General features: G+C 39.8%; 1 protein-coding gene across 5 annotated transcripts in view; it reads left to right on the plus strand.

The window, feature by feature from the left end:
* LRCH1 (leucine rich repeats and calponin homology domain containing 1) overlaps positions 1-15,895 on the plus strand; it is a 218,975-nt gene that overhangs the window by 97,437 nt on the left and 105,643 nt on the right. For 4 of the 5 annotated variants that reach the window (XM_055542076.1, XM_055542072.1, XM_055542073.1 and 1 more), the window contains exon 2: positions 10,607-10,751. In XM_055542076.1, the coding sequence (XP_055398051.1) occupies positions 10,607-10,751 (145 nt within the window). Of the gene's footprint in view, positions 1-9,589; positions 9,786-10,606; positions 10,752-15,895 lie in introns of those variants that run through there. The other variant, XM_055542075.1, reaches the window with a different exon arrangement.

Consider the following 15,895-nt stretch of genomic DNA (forward strand, 5'->3'; position numbering starts at 1 on the left):
ATAATATATGTGAAAGGGTTGTTTAACTATAAAAACATTCCATCCTCTCTACTTTTGGTGGGGGTAATGTTAACTTTCTTAATGTTTTTATTTGCTATTTAAAAAATTTATATGTATAAATTGTATAAAATGTATAAAATTGTATAAAATGTATAAAAAATTTATTTATATATCATAAATAAAAAATTTATGATGAGGTCATTTTTATTATAAAGGGCTTTCTTTCCACCAAATAACATTTCTTTTATGGTTGAGAATTTTCATATTTATGTACTCAAGTCACAACAGTGCATTGTTTCATTCTTGGTAGTAAACCTGGAATGACTGTAAGCTCCAGCCAGGCTGAGGCCATGGAGCTCCCGGGTAGCTGCTCTGTGTTCCTCCCTGTTCCTGGCTCTGTTTACAGCAAGTCCACTCCTTTCCTTTAACTCCAGTATAATCATGTGAGTTTGATCCATTGGGGCCCTTGGGACTCACCTTCCTTGCCTTCCCCATATTACTCATCTTGCAGCACTTGTCAGATCCCTTAATCACTAATAACTAGTTTTCCTGCAATTACCGTGTAACAGAGACTGTCCATGAACTGGCTGGTGAGTAATTGTCATCAGCTGCTCAGCTTTAGTCCAGCAGCAATCATGTGCTTTACTGAAGGGCCCCTTGAGCTCTAGAACCTCCCAGGGAAAGCTCCGGAGATCCTGTTCTCCCTCTTGCCATTCCAGAGAACCCAAGGTCTGCTCACAGCACCTGAGCAACTGCCCTGGGTCTGACCTGCCAGAGGACTGGCCCACACTATCTCCTGTTCCTCAGAGCCCCTTGCTATGTCTCCCCTGGGCTTCCCTGCACTCTGGGGGACCCCATTCCTGGGAAAGTCTTTGACTGTGTCTCTTCTCATGTCTGCCTAGAATTTAACCATCAGGCTCTGTGTCTGTTCCTTTCTGCTCTGCGAGATTGTTAAAGCCGAAGCCATGCCCTAATTTATTTCTTTTCTCAGTTGTCATCTGTTGAGTTCCAGGCACTGCTATTCACTCTTCTTTCCAACATTTATGAGGTCCAAGTGTATCCAGCATGTACAGTCGTTGGCATTGTGATGAGTGAGGGTATCTGTCTATGTAGATCAACGGATGGAGCTAGAGAACACTGTTGGGTAAGGTGACTGCTGAGTTAGTGGTACTTGGTCATCAGTCCCTGGGTTGGGAAGTTCCCCTGGAGGAGGACTTGGCAACCCACTCCAGTATTCTTGTCTGGAGTCCCATGGCCAGAGAAGCCTGGCGGACTGTAGTCCCTGGGGTCCCAGAGTCGGACACGACTGAGCACCCACGCACGCCCAGTCGTAGAGCTGCCTAATAGCATTTATAGTGTAGATGTGCTGTCTGTCCTTGTGAGATTTCCCAGACCTGTCCCTTTTACTTATGCCTCCCACCTGATAGGGTTAGTAATTTCTGTTACTCTGGGAAATTTCAGGTTCCAGGATAATGTTTGTATTTTATAATCATTTTTAAAAGCATTCATTTTTTAAAATTGTAATAAAATAATATGTCACATGAAATTTACCCTGTTAACCATGTTTAACTGTCCAGTTCAGTGGCACTAAGTACATCCACGTTGGTGTGTACCGTCACCAACATCCATCCACAGAGCTCTTTTCACCTTGCGAAGCTGAAACTCTCTCCCTCTACACAATTCTGCCTTTCCCCAGCTTTTGGCAACCATTGTTCTACTTTCTGTCTCTATGAGTTTGACTCCTTTAGGAACCTTGTGTAGATGGAGGCATACAGTATTTGTCTTCTGGTGACTGGCTTATTTCACTTAGCATAATCTCAGTGATTATCCATGTGGTAGCACGTGGCAAACTTTCCTCCCTTTTTAAAGTCGAACGCTGTTCCATTGTGTGTGTAGACTGCGTTTTGCTTTTCCATTCATCCCTTGGTGAAGATTTGAATTAATTCTACCTTTTGACTTTTGCAATAATGCTACTTAAAGCATTCATGTTTCATAAGACAATTAGTGTTTTCCCTTTAAATTGGTATTTCTCATTTTAAAGATGAGCTGTTTTTATTATGTCTCAGAGCCAAAATTCTCTTAAAGGAAGTGGGAAATGATTCATTAGCTAAACAGAATCACTAGGGAATGGGTCATTTCACAGAAGCTGTAACCATTTAAGATGTTTTGTTTTGAGTAATTTTACATGAAAACATTAAAAAAAATAGATACTGCTCTGCTCTCTTGAACATTTTTAAGTTAGTTTAATTTTCGAATGTGTTAACTAGTCCTAGATTATTCAACATTGAGAGTATTATTTTGGTGCTAAAACTACATTGTGCTATAATATTTAGAAGGGTTTTGACCATTACATTTAGAATTTTTAAATTTAAAATACTGAAATTTTAAAATGTGTATGTATATTTTACTTTGTTATTTTTTTTCTTGTTGTTGTTAGAAGCACACTTTCTTATGACTGCTTTTCTTTGTAGAATCTATTTGTTGCTTCTAAAACACAGAGGTGCTAAACAGGCAATAATATCATTTGTTAGAATTATGTTGAAGAGTAAACAGCCTCTGAGTGAGCCTTTTAGAGATTAAGTAAAATGATTATACTTTGGGACAGGAACCCCTTCGCCCACCAATTCTATCTATGGTGGTCTTTTACAATTTTATTTCCTTATTTTTTTGGCAATACTTTGGACAGGAGAGGTACCATAAAGAAATCAATTTTTGCTATCAACATTTCAACAATGCATTTGTTCTATAAAAGACTGTGCATGTGTGCTAAGTCACTTCAGTTGTATCTGACTCTTTGCGGCCCCGTGGACTATAGCCCACCAGGCTCCTCTGTCCATGGGGATTCTCCAGGCAAAAACACTGGAGTGGGTTGCCATGGCCTCCTCCAGGTGATCTTCCCCACCCAGGGATCAAACCTGCATCTCTTAGGTCTTCCGCATTGGCAGGTGGGTTCTTTACCACTAGCACCATTTGGGAAACCCTCATATGTAATTACCTCTTCAGTATTTTGTGGGCTTAAATAGGTATCTACTGTTAATAAATTCACCAGACCAAGAGTCTGGATCTGTCATATTTTTTTCGGCATTTACCAAAACTAGCTTCTATTTCTTATTTCCTTCTTCTGCTTGGGAAGGGTAATGTTCAAACTAACTTACAGATTTTTCGCTCATAATGCACCATTGTTTTTGTCTATTGTTTCATCTCTGATTTATTGTTGTGAAGCCTTTGTACATATGGTGTACTTCTTGTGCTTGTTGCCTAGATTTTAAACTCCTTCCCAGCCCAGGCCTTTTTTTCTTGCTAGAAATACTGTATTCGGAACCCAGCATTAGCTAACATAATGACAGAGACGATTCTTCGAGTCCCTCCTCTGTGTGGATGCTGCCGTAAGGATTTGTGTGTGGCATCCCATGTAGTCCTTCCAGTGACTCAGCGAAGCCAGCGCCAGTACTATGCTCATTTACAAGTGAAGAAGCTGAGGCATAGAGAAATTAAGTAATCATTTCCAAGTGCACACCCTAAGTAGTGGAATCAGGGTTTGAGCTCAAGCTGTCTGACTGAAGAATCTCCTTTGCTACTACCTTCATTCAATGAATATTTACTAAACTCTTACTGTATACCAGTGAACAATGCAAAGATCCCAGCCTTCACAGAACTTACATTGTGGTTGAGGAAGAGAGAAAATGAACAACCAAAATACATGAATAAATGGTATGCTATATTAGAAGGCTATCCAAGCACTAAGACAGAAAAGAAAACGTAGAACAGAGGAAAGGGCGGTAAGACAGGTTGACATTTTAAGTAGATAATCAGGGAAAACTTCATGGTTCATACAGAGGAACTGTTTAACAAGTCTCTAGTGTTTGACAAGATGATTTTTTTTTTATTGATCTCTTAGAGATGTAGCCTGAGATCTTGACTGACTCACTCAAAACTTTCATGAATCTGTTTATTAGTTCTGCCTGTTTAACCCTGGAAGTGACATGTGGTTTTGTCTCCAGAGTCAAGGATGAGGCAGCCCATGGGCTCGCTTCACTGCCTGGAGCCAGTCTCTTACTCCGGAGCACTCCCAAGTGTTCAGGTGTCTGGGGAGCTGGCTGTGGGTGCTGAATCGTGGGGCCGGGTGGGGTGTCTGTCCTGGAGTAGGGAGGGAGGGGTCATTAGACCCCTGGGACATTGTGCAGTGGTTCTTTAGAGAAGGATATCGCTGAGATTCTTCTAGAGAGACCCCTGCCTGCCTAGGGGAGAATGGATACGGATTGTCCAGACAGGGCAAGTGGCCCCAGACCATCCTTCCATCCAAGGATTGTCTCTGAACTGTGGACCCAGCAAGGGACTGAGCAAGAGGGCGAAGGTGGCCTGGCCCAGAGGGTCCCGTCAGTATTAGGAAGACAGTGGGGCCTGTATGCTTGTCTGTGGGTCAGGGGGTTAGATTTATGTGTGAAGGACACACACTTCACCCAGTTACTAAGGCATCATGGAAGGTGCTAATACGCTAAAATTAAACTTCCATTCCCTGTTCCTTGTGCTCCAGTTTGTCAGTCGTGCCCAACTCTCTGTGACCCCCATGGACTGTAACCCGCCAGGCTCCTCTGCCCATGGAATTTTCCAGGCAAGAATTCTGGAGTGGGTTGCCCATTCCCTTCTCCAGGGGATCTTCTCAACCCAGGGATCAAACTCGTGTCTCTTGTGTCTCCTGCATTGGCAAGGCAGGTTCTTTACCACTAGCGCCACCTGGGAAGCCGTGATCACATATTTACTCTCAGCTTAAAAGATGGATCATTCAGTTTTTCTGGAACTGGGCATTATTGGACTCCAACAGGCCTTTCCTTCAGACCAGAAAGCACGGACGTTGCAAATGAGGTTCCCAGCTGTCCTGGTCTGTCAGCCTTCTGCTCGTGGCTGTGGTGGCTGATAACTCAGGATGTTGTTGGAGGGGTGCGACTGGTGGGGGGTGGTCATCCAGCCCCTCCCAAGGCACCACTTTCCTTTTTTATACAAAAACAACACTGTGCCTCCGAGGGTGCTGGCTGCACACCAGATTCCATTGACTGTTTTCCTATGCTCCTCTGCTTATTTTTATTCATTTGGCTACTTTATTTTAGGGCTTCGCAGAGCTTGTTTTGGCCCGAGCGAAACGTATTGTTTTATTTCTGGCTGCCCTGCTCTCATGTGAACGCTTCAATTAAGAAGCGGACGCGGGGAGGACGTGGTTCTGGGGTTCCGGTTTGCTGCCCGGCCGTTTGCCCAGAGCTGCAGTCGACCCCGCTCCCCAGGGCAGGCTGAGGCCCCTGGGCAGGTTTCCAGCAAGGACGGACTGAATCCGGCTCGGGATGGGCAACCCGAGCCCATGACACAGGCTCATCTCAGTGGAGAAGATATTAGGACCTGGTCAAAGATCACTTACTTCTAGTCCAGAGCTTTGACATCATTTCATGCCTCCTCACCAGGTATCAGAAATGGATTTTTTTTTTTAAAGAAAAAAAAAAAAAAAGGATCTGTTTTTATTATTTTTTAAATTAGAGGTACCCCACAAGAACAACTGACCTTCCCTAGCTGCAGTCCTACAAGGCTGAATCAACGATGTTTGAAAACAGGGCTTTGGTGTCCTGCCTGCTGGTTTAGTTCTTGCCTCTGCCACTTACTAGCTCTGTGTCCTGAGGCAAATTGCATAACCTCTCTGGGCCTCAGTATCCACACATACTGGGAGTGATCATTGTACCTGTTTTCCTAGGTTATGGTGAAGATTCAACAAGGAAAAAAAACCTAATTTTCTATGATCATAGCCAACTGATAATGATATGTAAAACTCCATTGCAGATCGGATTTTTGTCGCTCCAATCGTATCTGGAACTAGTTGAGCTGGAATTTAGACTAAGAATCTAATCAAACTTGGTGCGGTTTTCTTTCCCAAGACTGTTGTCTAAATCAGACTCTTCCCAGACCCAACCACTTGCCTCTAGGAGAGCGCCACCTGTTGGTGGGTCTTGGTTTAGATAGGAAGCTGAGAGGGTGGATCACCTGCGTTTCCCTTGGGATTATTGTTGTTCAATCGCTCAGTTGTGTCCGACTCTTTGTGACCCCATGGATTGCAGCATGCCCAGCTTCCCTGTCCTTCACCATCTCCTGGAGCTTGCTCAAACTCGTGTCCATCAAGTCAGTGATGCCATCCAACCATCTCTTCCTCTGTCGTCCCCTTCTGCCTTCAATCTTTCCCAGAGTCAGGGTCTTTTCTAATGAGTTGGCTCTTTGCATCAGGTCGCCAAAGTATTGGAGCTTCAGCTTCAGCATCAGTCCTTCCAGTGAATATTCAGGATTGATTTCCTTTAGGATTGACTGTTTGATCTCCTTGCAGTCCAAGGGACTCTCAAGAGTCTTCTCCCACTCCACAGTTCAAAAGCATTAGTTCTTCGGTGCTCAGCTTTCTTTATGGTCCAGCTCTCACATCCATACGTGACTACTGGAAAAACTATAGCTTTGACTAGACGGACTTTTGTTGGCAAAGTAATGTCTCTGCTTTTTATTATGCTGTCTAGGTTTTTCATAGCTTTTCTTCCAAGGAGCAAGCGTCTTTTAATTTAATGGCTGCAGTCACCATCTGCAGTGATTTTGGAGCCCAAGAAAATAAAGTCTGAAAATAAAGGGATAGTGGGGATCAACTAGCCATCCAGGGATGCCCAAATCACACCCTGATACTTCTGGCCATGGACCCCAGGCTTCAGGATTTTTAAAAGCCTTCTTTCTAAGTGATCCCAGTATACTAACGCGGTTGAGATATACTAGAAAGATATTTTATTTAGGAAAAGATTTCTTACATGGAGCTATGAATGAAGCCACTTAAGAAATCTTTTCCTAAATAAAATATCTTTCTAGTATAGAGCAGCACACAAGAAAAATAAACACAAATTCTTCATCCCTGTTTATTTCGAGTTTAAGAACTGACATATTTCTATCATTCAGAACTTACTGGACTTTTCACAGCTCCTGATTCATTTGCCCAAGCTGGTTTGGGTTGTATTTCAAAATAAAGATACAAATTGCATTCTTAACACTTGCCTGTTATCTGTGAACTCTTATTCTTCCCGTCTGTCTGTAATTATTACTACAACTGCCTGGCTCCTGCTTCGTTTCTCTCTGCCTCCGGCAAGGATCTGCCCTCTAAGAGTCCCAGTTAGAGACACTCACGTCTGTGTGGGCACCCTGAACTGTCTGCTCATGACTTTAATTACAGCTAAATCCAGGATTTCTTTCTCTTCTTCCTACTTGTGTGTTTTGTTTTTGTTTGTTTTTGGTTCTTTTGTTTTTAAAGAGGGTTCAGACCATATTTTATTTCTTTGTTTTCAGCTGACAGGAAAATTTTTGAACCAATTTGTATGACATTTTTCCCCATTGTTTATAATCGGGTTATCCACTCTGGATTATCAAAGTCAAAATGTCTTAATCCAGACTGACTTTCCCAGCCTTTCTGGGCATCTTTCCCATGGTGAGTTAGTGGATGCCCAAGGGTACAAAATAATGTCTGCAGGAACCTCAGTAAATCATAGGAAAGCAAACCTGTTCCTTTTTTTTTTGTACCCTCTTTCTTCCAATAAGAAAGCTAGTTGAGACTCATTGGAAAAGACTGTGATGCTGGGAGGGATTGGGGGCAGGAGGAGAAGGGGACGACAGAGGATGAGATGGCTGATGGCATCACTGACTCGATGGTTGTGAGTCTGAGTGAACTCCGGGAGTTGGTGATGGACAGGGAGGCCTGGCGTGCTGCGATTCATGGCGTCGCAAAGAGTTGGACACGACTGAGCGACTGAACTGAACTGAACTGAGATGATATTCAGACCCAAGTAGGAAAAAATAAGTGACATATTTGAAAACTCATTCTAAACCCTTCAGTGAAACAGAGTGCTTATGTAAGATTAGGATAATTGGCAGTTTAAACCAGTTTCTGCTCACCAAGTTTCCTGTAACCACTTCCAGAATTTAGTCCGTCAGGTGCCATTGTTTTCAGTACTTTCTTTTTTGAACGTAATGTTTCTAACTTTCTTGTCCTCAGGGTTTTTACACAGAACATGTCGTTCACTTGATTTTTATTGTATTTTGGACAAATGAAAATGCAGTGAAGATTTAATCGCCATATCTTCCTAATCATCTAGCTGTGGGATACATGATCTGGCCATTGCTCCAAGGAGAAAGGGTGGGGAACTTGGTCAACCTTGGAGTTAGACATACTTAGCTGTGAATATGGTTACTGATTTCTGTGGCTTTGGGCAAGTCACAGAAGCTTTCTGAGCCTAGTTTACTCATCTGTAGGTTGGTGGTGCTCCTTGCCGTTGGTTTAAATGAGTTACTAGATGCAAAGCTCCAGATACGGTGTCTGGCTCAGTGGGAGTGCTCAAGGGGTGATAACAAATACCCATCTGGATTTTACCTCTTTATTTCTATCTTTTTTTTTTTTTTTTAAGCCCAATTGGAACCTTTTATCTCTGTGGTTGAGGGTTTGCCTCCTTGTATCTATCAAATTATAAACTTAAAAAAAAAGTAGTCCTCTGTGTTTTTCTTTTCTGCAGAAACCATGTACTTAGTAAATGTTGATGAATCTGTCAGTAATTTATCATCTGGATAGTGAATCTAAACAAATAGGAAAGGAAAACTTGTGATTTTTCTGTATTTCAGTTTTGTTTTAACTTAACCTAGCCAACTGTTTCTCTATAGGGATTGAAAGAGTCTAAGCTCCCTGTAGGTTTTGTTATTTCTTCCCTTTTAACGCAGAAACTGGAACCCAAACCCAGGATGATAAGGGCGTGTTACATAGGTAAATTCTCTCTAACTCAGTGGACACGGAGGTCTGTTCATTGTAGTCTGGGCATTCATGTGCCCACTGTTAACACCTTATACCTTTATTTATAATCAATAATACTCTCAAAAGAAAGAACTGGAAAAATCCAAAATAGCTCAGTTAAAGGATTAGGGTGCTCCTGTAGGCCAGATCCTGGACAGCTAATAGTTTTGCATGTGACTTTCCTATTGAAACTCTCAGAGACTTTAAAAGATGTTTATTGTAATGTGACTCATAGGAGAAGGGAAAGAAAGAACTTAAGAGGAGAGATGATCATAAACTATTTCATGTGTCACTCTTTATTTGATGACGTTTAGATAATTTAGAAAATACTTATGTTTCTAGAATGAATCCTACTTGAGCCTAGTATGTTAATCTTTCTAGGTAAGTGTTTAATTCTGTTGACTCATTTTAAATTTAGATTCACACATGTATTTAGAAAGGAGATTCATAGGTAGTTTTCCTGTTGTGTACTTTTTTGTTAGATGATGGTATCAGTATCATGTTACTATTTAAAGAAGAATTTGAAAACTTTCCTTCCTATCACATGGTTTGAAATGGTTTAAATATGATCAGAGTTGTCCCTTAAAATTTTCCCAGAATTCTTCCTCTGAAGACATCTAACCTGCTTTTGTTTATTTGTGTGTTTATCTATTGGAAGGTCAGTTGGGGAGGTAGGTTTTTGATTTGTGTTTCATCAGTACACACAACATGTAGTGTGATTCCTTAAGTAAATCTGAAATATTGTTTACTGAACATCTTCAGTTCATACTGATTAAGTCCTGCCTAACTAAGGGCGAGGTGATTTGTTACTGTTGAGTTACTGTTTCAAGAGTGGCAGCTCTTGTTTGTATTCAGTGTTTTATGGCATTTTACAGTCGTGTATACCATTCCTAGATTTGGACATTAAGGACTATTCCACATTTTTATTGTTGAGATGGTGATGCTGTCAATTGTATGTTTATATTACTGTGTAGACTGTTATTACTCTTTATTTTAAATTTTCTTTATTTATTCATTTGTTTATTTGGCTCCATGGAGTTTTAGTTCAGCATGTGAACTCTCAGTTGTGGCATGTGGGATCTCGTTCCCTGACCAGGGATGGAACCCGGGCCCCCTGCATGGGGAGCGCAGAGCCTTAGCTAGTGGGCCACCAGAGAAGTCCCCACTGGTACTGTCTTTGGTACACTTGGCCAAGGGAGCCAGTTTTACCCCAGATCATGCAGCAGATATGGTATCCATCCTTAACAGACAACAGAGTTGTCTAGTACATTGTAGGTACTTAGTAATTCTGGTGAATGAAATACTTGTTTAGTATCTACTATGTGTTTGGAAAAGGTATAAAAGACATGTTCAGAGACAATATGTTATGAATGCAAAATTGAATTAAATAGTTTAAATATTAAGGCAAACGTGTATTCGGATACATTAAAGGATTCGATTTACATACTCATCTGGGGGAGAAACCATTTTCAGATGGAGAAAAAAGTAAATATTGATTCAGTTACCCTGTACCTGGCCTGAATTTACAAACTGATACAGAGAGCTAAAACTGTTTCAGTAGTATTTTTGTTTTTCTATATGAATTGGGCTATAATGCTAGGAAATGGGAATCACAGCTCTGTAGTAAGAGTGGTACAAAAAATAATGTTGATCTAAATTTAGATTATAATATTTATTTTAAAATGTGTTAAAGAAAAGGTATTGATAGTTGATAAGATTGTATTGGATTATGTTGAAGATATATTGACAAAATATTCTTTCCTTTTCTCTTAGATTTATCTAAAAACAGACTGGTTGAAGTTCCAATGGAGTTGTGCCATTTTGTATCACTGGAAATTCTTAATCTGTATCATAATTGTATCAGAGTCATTCCGGAGGCCATCATTAATCTACAGATGCTGACTTACTTAAATTTAAGGTAGGTTTAAAAAAGAAAAAAGATCACTTGCATTGCTGTCAGTTTTTTTCTCTCTAATCTTTTCTGATCACCCTTTGAAATAAATCACATGAAGATTATTGAAGAAATATCTTTTATAATACGTTTGTAGTGCCGTTAATATTGTTTTTGGTGCTCGACTTCTCAATGTCAATAGGGCAAGATGTTTTGGCTTCTTAAGATGATTGATACAGCATCATTTATACTTTTTTTCTAATACTTGGAAGGTTGTTGGTCTGTTTTCTTCGGATATTGATGTAGATTTTGGAGGAGGAAGGCTGAAGGAAGTGAGAAAGGATTGATGGTTGAGGCAGATTAGGGCCTTCCTGGTTTTGAAAGTTTTTGGAACCATTGGATTTGCTACCCAGGGTTGATTGAACCTGTTCACCTTGGGTCACTAGAGAAAGCTGAGGAGAGGAACACTGAGCCACTCTAGCAAGATATGACTTTGCTGTCTTTAGCCCATTAAATTAGGTCAGTGTTTGCTGAGTTTGGGTCAGTGGTCTGTACTGACTCTCTGATTAAGCGCAACACAGTGTAACCTATTAATGTACTGAGTAGCCCTGAAGTTAAGAAAACTAAGAGTTTTAAGGCCTAGCTTTTAGCTGGGTTTAGCAGCTTTAGCAGCTTTTCGCTGCTGTGACTATCAGCTTTTCTGGCCTGATTTTGACTCCTTGATACTTAAATCCTGGCTCACATCTGGGATATCAGGCCAGAGGGGGAGCTGTTCTATCAAGTCTGTCTCTACTATTAAAACAAAGTTGCAGAGTTCAAGCCCGAGCAGCCATCACGCTCGTCAGTTGCATTATCTTACTCTGCAAAGGATAGCGCCTGACTAGCAGGGTTTGTGCTGTGAAACAAATATGCCAACCTTCAAAGTGCAAGATTCCCAGTAAACCAGGTATAGTATTAATTTATGATAGAGAATAATGTCGTTTATATTTTAGGGTTTTTATTTGTTTGTTTGGTTTGGTTTACCACTGATAGTTAGAAGTCTTCTGTAGCTTTCTTTGTTGTCAAAAATGGGTTTCCTTTGCATTTCATTAGGACTGTATATCTTTTCCCTTGGGAGTGAAAAATAAATCCTAGCCATGTTTTTAAGTGGCCTTTATTTCATTTTTGGTAAATAAGATGTAAACTATTATTATTATTACTACTAGAAGCTCAACAGAGCCAACTTTCATTTTTTCCAGGTTTCTAGTTCATTTGAGTTTTCTTGTGTAAGAACCATTCATACCATTTCTGTTGCAGCCGAGTATTAATTACCTGGAATTGCCTGATGGAGCCAGCATAGTGATGTCTATAGACATGGCTTATTATCTCCCTAAAACATCTGTCTTCTAGTCCCAGCCCACATAGGGGAAATAACCCAAGAGCATATGTAGTTGGTCTGTTTATTTTACTTACCTACTCCTGATACTTTCACCTCTAGCAGCCTGCTTTCAACAATTAAATAGATTTAACTTTGCATTATTGTACAGTATTAAATATATATATATATATATACACACACTGAGAAACCTTGGGGTAACAGATGATGTATTTCTTCTGGCATGATATAAACTATAAAATCTATAAATACTAGGGAATCTAATCTCAGCATTTATATTTTGCTTTAAAAGCAGTAATAAAATTGTTTTTGATAGGATGATTTTTATGTTGAGGCTAGTTGAAGGTAGAATAATGTTACTGTTCTCAGATGGTAGAAAGACTATATTGGAATATGAATCTCAGGAGTCTTTCAATTAAGAACAGAGAGAATTTATTGGAACTATTAATGGTTGAAGTTGTGTTTGGCATATTGTAAACAGAGTTTTGTGATGTATTTCTAGGTAAAAGAAAGGAAAGAAGTAAAGGGGTCATTAAGCACCCAACTTTTTAAACTTTGTTTTCTTCTTATAATGGTTTCATTTCTCATTTGATTTAATTTCTCTATTTTTGGTCCCATTTACATGGTGGTGGTTTAGTCACTAAGTCGTGTCCGACTCTTACAACCCTATAGACTGTAGCCCACCAGACTCCTCTGTCCTTGGGATTCTCCAGGCAAGAATACTGGAGTGGGTTACCATTTCCTTCTCCAGGGTATCTTTCCAACCCAGAAATCATTTGTATAGGTCATTTTTATTTTGTTTTGTTTTGTTTTGCTCACATTTCCTACTTTAATATTACCATCTTTTAAGACATATTCTCTAGTGTTGAATCATAACTCTTCAAAGGAATTGGTAAATAAATGGAGGAAATTAAGAAAAATATATCTCTTTTCAGAGATACTCTTAATATGTCAAGGTATATGAAAAATGTATGTGTTTCCTCTAAAATCTTTGAAACTCTGGTGCTATATGTACATATGTGATTATCTTTGGTGACTTCTATCACATTTACTTTAAGAATGTCACCTAAAATAGCAACACAGGGCAATTTTTAAAGTGAGCAGGAGATGGTCATCTTTTCTATTCATTTATGAGGCCTTTAACTCCTGTTTGATTATTAGGTTTTTGAAATGAAAATTCTGGGAATAAGACCTTTGGAACTGAGTTTTTTCTTTGTGGGAGAGATTTGAGGTAGAATGTTAAATTTGCCTAAATGGTTTATTTGTAGCTTCTGAAATGGTGGGTGACTGTCACATCTGTTTATCTATAAATGTGTAATACAATAATATCTAGAAAATGCCAGTGGCATCTAGTTAAATGGTAAGTCTTCTAAGAGATGTTGAGTAATGACATCCCATGATAGTAGTGTTGTCTGTGTGAGTTCTTCCTGTCTTCAGGCTACCATCTCCACTCCCAGCCACCACCACCCCGACTCTGAAGGCAGCTGGTAACCAGAAGGAATGTAGAATGTTGTGTTTGTCTGTGATCATGACAGATATCCTCTTCACAACAACCAGGGTTGGGCACTGCGGCCTTTTCGTGTCTTTCTCATGAAAACTTAAGTCAACAAAATAAAATGAATGGGTGTGGTGAAGAGGCATGGTAGAATTCTCTTGACTCCTGGCCTTCAGAGAGAAGCTGCCAATCCACTTACTAGGAAAAGAGGCAAGATGCTCAGGATGCTGCAAAAAGTGCTGCTTTGTAGGAGAGCTGCTGATCCCCTTTCAATCCAGGCTTTGTGTGTGTGTGTGTGATAATTACAAATTGAATATTATGCCAATGCAGAAAGCTCTTTTTTAATAGTCCATCTAATCGAGTGATTATTTTTTAGTTGAAGTATAGTTGATGTACAGTGTTAGATGTTAAAAGTGTACAACACGGTGAGTCACAATCTTTAAAGGTTATGTTCCATTTATAGTTATTATAAAATATTGGCTATATTCCCTGTGTGATACAGTATATCCTCATAGCTTTTTTATTTTATTTTCTACACCTTGTTTATTTGGCTGTGCTGGGTCTTGGTTGCAGCATATGGGATCTTTGTTGCCATGTGTGGGTTCTTAGGCATGTGAGGTATAGTTCCCTGACTAGGGATTGAACCCAGGCCCCCTGCATTGGGAGCTTGGAGTCTCAACCACTGGACCACTGAGAAAGTCATGCTTATTTATTTTATACATAATATTGGGTTGGCCAAGAAGTTTGTTTGGGTTTTCCTGCAAGATGGTACAGAAGAACCTGAATGAACGTTTTGGCCAACCCAATAGTTGGTAGCTTTTAATATCCTAGCCCCGTATTGCCCCTCCCCATGCCCTCTTCCACTGGTAACCACTAGTTTGTTTTCCATATCTGTGAATCTGTTTCTTTTTCATTATGTTATGTTCACTAGTTTTAGATTGCACATATAAGTGGTATCATACAGCATCTGAAAAGATATATTCTAGATAGAAGCATTTAATCAAATTAAGCATTTAATCTAAACTGTAACTAATTTAGATGTGTTGGGGAAGTCAGTATACATTTCAGAAAATTAATAAAATCCTGTAAATTACTTTTGAGTGCACAGTGTAGACTGGGTCAGATATAGCACGGTCTGAAATAGCTTTAACGGATAGGCAAGTTCAGCAGACTATATCAATAAATACCCCAAACACTTTCTTTTCCATAGTACACTTAGGATTTTACTCTTATTTTTATTAACTAGAAAGAAAGTGCTGCTCAAGAAAATAGCACAGAGAAGCTGCTTTTCAGATTCCACAGATTTCATGTTTCTGTGCATAACATTACACATGGTCTCACTGTATTTTTAATTGTTTTCTCTTTTAAAATAAATCACATGGAGAAATTGCTGATTTTTGTGTGTTCCAAAACAAGAGACGTGTCCTGTGAAGCCACTTTGAATGTATGGGAACCATTCAAAATTGATGACGCCCTCTGGGATGCATTGCATATTCCAGCCTAGTGAACGGTCATAAATATTTGATGGCGCTGGTGATGAGGACAATAGAGGTGATGGTGGTGTGTGTCACTGCGTCTGCAGCTTCTGGTAGGATCTCTCAGCGACATTGTCTTTAAATGTCAAATGGCTGTTTGGTGCCAGCAACCCAATTCCCATCTTAGACTAGAGATGGGTTTAATTAGTACATGGAAAGAAAACCTTTACTGTAAAACACAGTTAAAAACACTTCAGTGTTTCCTATTTTTGCTCTTGCCGTAGAAATGTCCTGTTTGTGGAAAACATTACTTTATTGCTGTTTATGTAGTGTGCCTTTGAAGAAACTGGACTTGTAATCTTTTCTTCTTGGTGTTTACAACAAAAGGTTATGTTGATTTAATATACGTGCCACTGTGTCTTTTCCTGTTAGAAAGTGTCTTAATCCAAGAAATGTGGCCAAGAACAATATAAGTGATTAAACAAGACTTGTTCCTATATCGGAACAAACACTTTGAACCTGGTACACGGGAAGACCTCACAAAGTGTAAAACTTATTTTAAGCAGTTGGAGAGGTTGTTGTTGATGAGACTCTTGAAGAAAATGTACCTTAGAAAGTTTTTAGAAGAACACAGAGCAGAAAAGCTTTTGGCAAGTGTCTGGGTGTTGTGAATGAAACTAAGAATAGGGAGCTTAGCTTCAACGTTTCATCTCAGAGATTTGGGGGATCAGAAGCTGCCCCCAAAAGGCACATTCTTCACAGCATTTGATCATAGCATTTCCAGAACTCTTGGTTAGTGGTTTTACTGTTCTGGGGTGAAACGCGC

This window comes from Bubalus kerabau, chromosome 12 (genome assembly GCF_029407905.1).
Source record: "Bubalus kerabau isolate K-KA32 ecotype Philippines breed swamp buffalo chromosome 12, PCC_UOA_SB_1v2, whole genome shotgun sequence".
Classification (NCBI taxonomy): domain Eukaryota; kingdom Metazoa; phylum Chordata; class Mammalia; order Artiodactyla; family Bovidae; genus Bubalus; species Bubalus kerabau.